The sequence below is a fragment of the Erigeron canadensis genome, chromosome 2 (genome assembly GCF_010389155.1).
Source record: "Erigeron canadensis isolate Cc75 chromosome 2, C_canadensis_v1, whole genome shotgun sequence".
NCBI lineage: Eukaryota > Viridiplantae > Streptophyta > Magnoliopsida > Asterales > Asteraceae > Erigeron > Erigeron canadensis.
This window is the reverse complement of record NC_057762.1, coordinates 14,395,564-14,402,918: the sequence shown is the minus strand read 5'-3', so window position 1 is coordinate 14,402,918 and position 7,355 is coordinate 14,395,564. Positions and strand designations below refer to the sequence as shown.

General features: G+C 38.6%; 1 protein-coding gene across 1 annotated transcript; it reads right to left on the bottom strand.

Moving 5' to 3' along the window:
- Window positions 1-2,952: 2,952 nt before the first annotated feature.
- Window positions 2,953-4,912, bottom strand: LOC122587758. Its single transcript, XM_043759925.1, has 2 exons — window positions 4,547-4,912; window positions 2,953-3,117 (listed from the first exon to the last, which is right to left on the bottom strand). Exons 1-2 carry the CDS (start codon window positions 4,910-4,912, stop codon window positions 2,953-2,955), a joined length of 531 nt encoding a protein of 176 aa, XP_043615860.1.
- Window positions 4,913-7,355: the final 2,443 nt, after the last annotated feature.

Here is a 7,355-nt window from a genome sequence, read left to right as displayed (position 1 = left end):
CTTATCGAAAAAACAGGAACAATGCTGCTCGAACTTCTGCCTAGGAAAAAAGAAAGGAGCCAATGGATTCATTCCAGATCCCAGACATATCTGGAGAAATTCCGACAGGAAACTCATCTCAGGAGAATGCAAGATCAAGCCAGACTCAAAGAAGGAGTTTTTACGACGATTATGGCAATCCGGATCTAGGAATGTTAACTCTGAAGAACTGCCTGACTTGTTTACTATTTTGCAGAATCTTGATAAGACAATTAAGACTAATCAAGAATATAAGCAGGCACAATTCAAAATTCTTGAGTCAAGGATTTTTGAAAACAGACCACCGATGACTCCTAGGAATTTGTTTTCAACGACTCCAAATGCTCTTGACTCTGCTGCTATTAATACGTCGATGCCAACTGCGACTCCTAATTTTGGGAGTAATATTCCGCAAAACACTCATGTTGCTGGAACATTGGGCACCATGAGTGCAGGTTTGAACAATTCTAATAATTTTGCTGGATCTTTTGCTTTTACTAATCCATCGCAGGGACAAGGAGCAAATTAAAGGAATATTAAATTTGAAGTCTCCGTCGAATGCTAAAGACATCCAAAGATGAACTGGCAGATTAGCAGCTCTCAACAGATTCATTTCAAGATCCTCAGATAGATGCAAAGAATTTTACGATATTCTGAAAAAGAATAAGAAATTCGAATGGGGTGAAAAGCATAAAGAGGCCTTTCAGGAATTAAAAAAGTACTTATGAACCCCTGCGCTGTTGATGATGCCTGAAGATGGTGAGCCTTTATATCTTCAGTATCATCAAATGCAGTAAGCGCAGTTCATGTAAAGGAATCTGAAGGCATACAGATCCCGTCTACTACGTAAGTAAAAGTTTAATTGATGCCGAAACTAGGTACTCTCATACTTGCATTAGTCATGGCATCTACTAATCTTAGACATTATTTTGAAATGCATGCTATACATGTTAGGACAAATTACCCTATAACATGTGTGCTTAGAAAACCTGAAGTATCAGGAAGAATGGCTAAATGGTCTGTAAAATTAAGTGCCTTTAACTTAGTATATGAACCTAGAAATGCTATAAAATCTCAAGCTTTAGCTGATTTTGTGGCTGATTTTAGTACTGACTTACAACAAGAAGTGGATTTAGAAGTTAAAATGCTAGAAGAAGCAACTGAAAAATGGATCCTATATACTGATGGTGCTGCTAATGTTAAAGTAATAGGATTAGGTATCGTACTAAAATCGCCACAGGGGATATCATACCCCAAACAGTAAATTGTCATTTCATAGCTAGTAATAATGAAGCAGAATACGAAGCTTTAATTTCTGGTATGCAATTGGCTAAAGAAATGAGTATTAGGAACCTTAAAGTATATGTAGATTCATTACTTTCAGCAAATCATTTTAATGGATCATACGCTGCGAAAGGAGAAAAGTTAATGCAATATCTAGATATAGTTAAAAAAATTAGTTGAAAATTTTGACTTATTCGATATAGAACAAGTACCTAGAGAAGAAAATGTTGAAGTTGATGCCTTATCAAACCTAGGTACAACATTTAAGATGTCGTCTGAAACTAGTATTCCTATAGTTCATGTTCTATATCCTGCCATAGATAAAGAGTCTCATAAAACTTTAGCTATTCAAGATAGTGAAACTGGAGAATCTGAAAACAATCAAACTTCATGGATGACACCTATAGAGGAATATATTGACCAGATTTGGGGTTCCAGCAGAGATAATTTGTGACAATGGTTCACAATTTATTGGAAAGAAAACTACAAATTTCTGTGAAAGATGGGGAATCAAGATGATCACTTCTACCCCTGTTCATCCTCAAGCCAATGGTCAAGCGGAGTCAAGTAATAAGATTATTATGAACAATCTAAAGAAAAGACTGGGACAGGCCAAAGGAAAATGGGCTGAAGAGTTACCATTTGTCTTATGGGCTGATCGCACAACCTCTAAAAATGCAACTGGGCAAACCCCATTTTCGCTTGTTTTTGGAGCAGAAGCGGTATTGCCCACTGAAATGGACTTACCAACTGCTAGGATAAGTCTATTGACTTATGAGAAAAACAAAGAATTAATGTTTGAAAGCTTGGAAGCTCTAGATGAATTACGAGAAAGAACCAGAATAAGAATAGCAGCTTATCAACAACGAATCGCCAAGTCTTATAATAAGAATTTAAGATTAAGACGATTTCAAGTTGGGGATTTGATGTTAAAGAAAGCTTTAATTAAGCCTGATGGGAAATTGAACCCGAAATGGGAAGGACCTAATTTGATCAAGGCAGAAGCTGGTAAAGGATCTTATTGGTTACAAGATCTAGAAGGTAAATTAGTTCCAAAAGCTTGGAACGCCATCCACCTTAAATTATATCATGTCTAATTAATTTTGTCTCATTGACAAAATCAGGTATGATTTCTAAATCCTTTTTTATTTATTCATTTATTTTTTTATTTGTTTATTCTTCAGAATGATGATACTGACTTGAGCGTCGGAGTGGCGTTAGCCAAATGGCTAACGACAGTTTCTAAGGATTTCAATTTGTAGGATCTCAAAGGATATTCAGCATCATACATAGCAACGTGGAACAAGGTCTTCACCTTTTGGCTTTCACACCAACTTTTGGTTGGGGGTTTTCACCCTCTCTTACGATTTGCCCATGTCGCACGTTCATTAATTTCACAGCTGAAGGGTTAAATTCCAAGGTTGTCGAAATTAATTCTACCGATTATCGATGTCACCATCGATCTCCCGAAATGGCTAACCACGCCACCCATTACACAAACACATACGAAAAGGCTAACCACGCCTCCCAAGCATGTTCAAGATATTGAGACACCCTCATTATCTTGGTCTCCAATGTCCCTATGAGAATATTAAAATTAAGAATTCCCTTCTTAATTTTAATCCCCTCCAAAGTTCATATCAGTCCCGTTTATATCTTATTTTTTGCTTCCAAACTCTTTTTCACCTCCAGACCCATTTCTTTTTCGGTCTCGATGGATTCCCTGCTAGTTTTGAGTAGGCCTTCCATAGTTTGGATGATCACATCGTTTATCTTGTCTTTGGCGATCTGTTGTTCTTTGAGATCAGCGAAGGACTGAAATATGAAATAAATAAGTTATAAATAACAAGCAAACAACTTAAGGAAAAAGAAGATTTAAATATATCTTTGGAAGGAAATCCCCAAGAGATTTTAGAGACATATTGAAAGTATGGATTTTAAAGAAAAGAAGATTTTTCGTGACTTCAAAAGACTGAGGGCACTCGCTTATATAATAGGGTAAAAGGACATGAAAGAATCGTCGGGTAGTTACCTATCAAGTCAAGACTCTTGGTTATCTTATCTCCACGCGTCTTATCCTCGGGGTGAATTCAAAAATTAACTCCTTGACTTTGGTCAAAGCGTACTCCGGAAGATTCAAATTTAATTTGAGCAAAGTTATTTTAAACAAAATTGATTTTTTATAAAAATAACTTTGGGGACAATTGTTATGGGTGAAATTTCAGGTTTCATTATCTTGGGACCTCAAGATCATGGACCTTCAGGATCTTGACACGCCTTGACGAATTACTAACGATATACTTCAAGTATTGTTTCTATGAGAATATTATGCAGGTAACTTGATATTTATCGCAAGGGAAATATCTCTAATGGTACAAAAGAAATTCAACACATGTCTTATTTGATCAACACGCAAAGAAGACTTAGTCCAGCATCATATCGGACTTCAAAAGGAATTCAGCATGAGGAGAATATCTTCAAACGGCTACAATATCAGTCAAGATATGCTCCAACGTTCACCAGATGAAGACCAGGAAGATCCCTGTAATTTCGGAAAATTAGTTACTAGGCTGCTCTATATAAACGAGGACCTGATCGATCATAGGATATACAACGTTACACACACTCACATATTTACTTGCTTATTTTCTCTACTCATACTGGTAAACAACCAACACACTTTTCTTTACTTAGAAAGATCGATCAAGTTGCTCTATCATTGTAACCAATTTACACCATTAATAAAAGAACAAGGCAGGGACGATTGCTTCCTCCAGGGGTTTTTATTCCGGCAATCCATAAAGGATTAAGGGCTTTTCCTCGATAACAAATCTCGGTGTTCTTTGTTCCTTTCTCTTTATTTTCCGCATTTATTTACGTTTATCTTTCTTTATCTTGCTTAATCTATCTTATATTTGATTATATAGTTATTTGCGAAATCTTTTGACTACCTTCTTTTGTTTAAGTCGACATAATCTTGATTTATCATACTTATTTTAAACGCATCTTTGAATCTAAACCAGTTTAACAAGCTCTTAACCTCACGAACGAAAGTGTGGTTACATAATTGATCTAAGTCTTCAAGGTTGATTATCTTGGATAATTTTTGACCAAAACAATCAGTCAACTTAGAATCTAACCCCGGCAATTTGACTCTAATGTAACCCTTAGACGGAGTTATCTCTCATTTTAAAACATAGATATTGGCATCTGCTGAACACAAAAGTAGTCTACCTAAAAGTACAGGGGTTACTACTTCACTGGTCATATCAAGCACCACAAACTCAGTCCAAAATTCTAAATCCTTAACCCTAACATGGACTCGTTCGACAATCCACTTGGGTTGTCGGTAAGTCTGATTGGCTAACCGAATGCTCATGTTGGCGGGTTTTAGCAAACAAAGGGTAAGTTTCTGATAAATAGCATTAGGCATGACATTAATACTTAACCCTAAATCAGCTAATGCACTCGAAAAATATTCATTATTAATAGTGCAAGGGATAAGAAAACTTCCTGGATCTTTAGTTGCTTGCGGTAGCTGCTTCCCGTCATCCAGCGTGTCGGGACTTTGAACTTCTTTACTTCTGTCCGAATCATCTCCATCCTTCATTTTGCATTTGGATGCGACCTGGGCATCTAGGTCTCCTATGGAAAAAGAAGGTTTTCGCGAATCTGAACTGACGGACTCTTGAGCGGCGCTGGTGAGTAGTAAGCGGCGATGGTTGGCAACCTGGGGTTACCAGGGGCACTGGTAAGGGGCCAGTGGTGCTGCTTTGTACCTGTAGGGTCACCAACGGCGCTGGTTGTTATCTTTAGGGCTTTTAGCGACGCTGGAGGGTATCCCAGCGACGCTGGAGGGTATCCCCAGCGACGCTGGTGTGTTCAGGACAGATTCCAGAATTGCCTTTTTGTGCGTTTCGTCTCCATTTTGCTTCCGTATGACCTGTACCTGATTGGAACTTTCACAAGAATCATTAGAAACCACAGTAGAGTCATTACCTTTGGTGAACACGGCGTTCACGTTCTCATTTCGCCCGATTGGTGGTTGGTACTTTTGACTTGAGCTAGGGTTTGAGTTTGAGCTTCCTTGCAAGATCGGCCTTGGCATCGGACTCTCCTTCCTCGTATTCTGCTCAATCCATCTATCTATCCTCCTCTCTAGCTCTTTGATTGCAGCTTCTTGATTCCTTGCTCCTTCGTCAACCTTTTGGTTGAGATTGCTTATTTTCTCATTGAGCGACTTCGTGTAGCTTGCCAAGGAGTCATGCCTTTTGTCATTCATGTCCATGTACCTCTCCATCATATTGGTAAGCTTGGCAATCGGATCCTCCTTGACTTCATTTTCCACCTTTGGTTGCTCGGGTTGACTATTACTCCTTTTCCACCTACTTTCAAAAGAACCAAAGTTATTTCTAGAATAAATAGCATTAAAGATAGAATTACCGGGATTTCTTTGAAATAGTCCTCATTGAAAGCCTCCTCGGTATTGGTTCTGAACAAAATTGACTTGCTCGGTAGCCTCCTCTTCACAATCTTCGGTATAGTGCAATCCTTTGCAACTGTTGCACCCGTGTGCAATCACCTTGAGGTTTTTGTCCATAATGTCCAACCTATCTTCAAAAGTAGAAAAACGGTTAGATAAAGCTTTAAGTTCATGAATTAACTCATTGTTGGAGCTGCTCTCGATGCTAGCCACGGTTCTTCGGGTTCCTTTTTCAGTCCTTATCGTCCATATCTCGAGCTAAGCTAGCTTTCACCATATCCTCCATCATTTTGTATGCGGCATTTGTAGTCTTGTATAAAAAGTTTCCACCGCCGGCTAGGTCTAAATCCTTTTGGGAACTCTTTGTTAAACCATAGAAGAAGATTTCCATGATTTCATCCTTGCTAAGTCCATTCCCATGACAGTTTCTGTTTCCCTAAGCCTTTTCCATGCAACCACTAGTGATTCTCCTTCGTCTTGCTTGAAAGCCTTGATGTCTTGAAGCATTTTCCTAGCTAAACTCGGGGGAAAGAATCGCGAAACAAACTCTTCGCGAAGTTGATTCCATGTAGTGATGGTACCTTCATCAAGTTTATCGAACCAAGCATGCGCCTCTCCAGTGAGAGACGACGGGAATAAGCTAAGTTGCACGTTGTCATCGGTGACATCTCCTCCGTATTAGAACATTTTGCACAAAATGGTGAACTTGCTTACATGCTTACGAGGGTTAGAATTGGCTCGACCGTCAAACTGGTTATCCTGAATTACCTTAAAGTGGTGTCCTTTGACTGAAAATGAATCTCCTAAGTTGGGTAACACTATAGCCGATCCTGGCATCGGTGCTACGGCTCTCGTCTTTTCCATCATCGGTCGTTCGAAATCGTCAACTACACCTCTAGGGGAATTGGGTTGAGACATGGTTTCGGTTGTTCCTACGGGGTCTTCTAAGTTGAAAAGATGTTCTATATTACCCACGGGGGTTGACTTGGATATGTTGAGCCTTCTCCTACGTCTTAGTCTATTTAGGCTTGTTGAAACGCGTCTCAAAACTGTTCCGGATCTCAAACGCATCAACTACCTAAATATCCTGCAGAACTCAAGAAAAAGATCAACGCACTAATATAAAGCTTAAAAATGAAAAGCTAAATTAAACTACTTAAACCAAAAATGGAAACGAAAATATTTTTGCATTTTTGATTTTAGAGAAATGAAAATGCAATCTAATTAAACTAACCCTAATTTTAACCTAATTTACCACTTCACCTAATTTGACCTAAAATGAAGTACTGAAAAGTAACTACTTCGTGCCGAAACACAAAATAGGGTTGAAATACACTACTAAACTAAGAATGCGTCGCGTCCCCGGCAACGGCGCCAAAAGACCTGATGTGTTGTTTTATTCTTGTCTTTAAATTTATGTTGTACAACTAACTATCTAACCTAAACACACATAACGAGCAGAGAACCCGGTCAGTGTAATATAGCCTAGTGGTAAGTGACAGGATCGTTCGCAGGGACGCGTTGGAGTTACCTAATCTAGTAGTACGTGTAGTTCTAGTTTGTTTGGGGG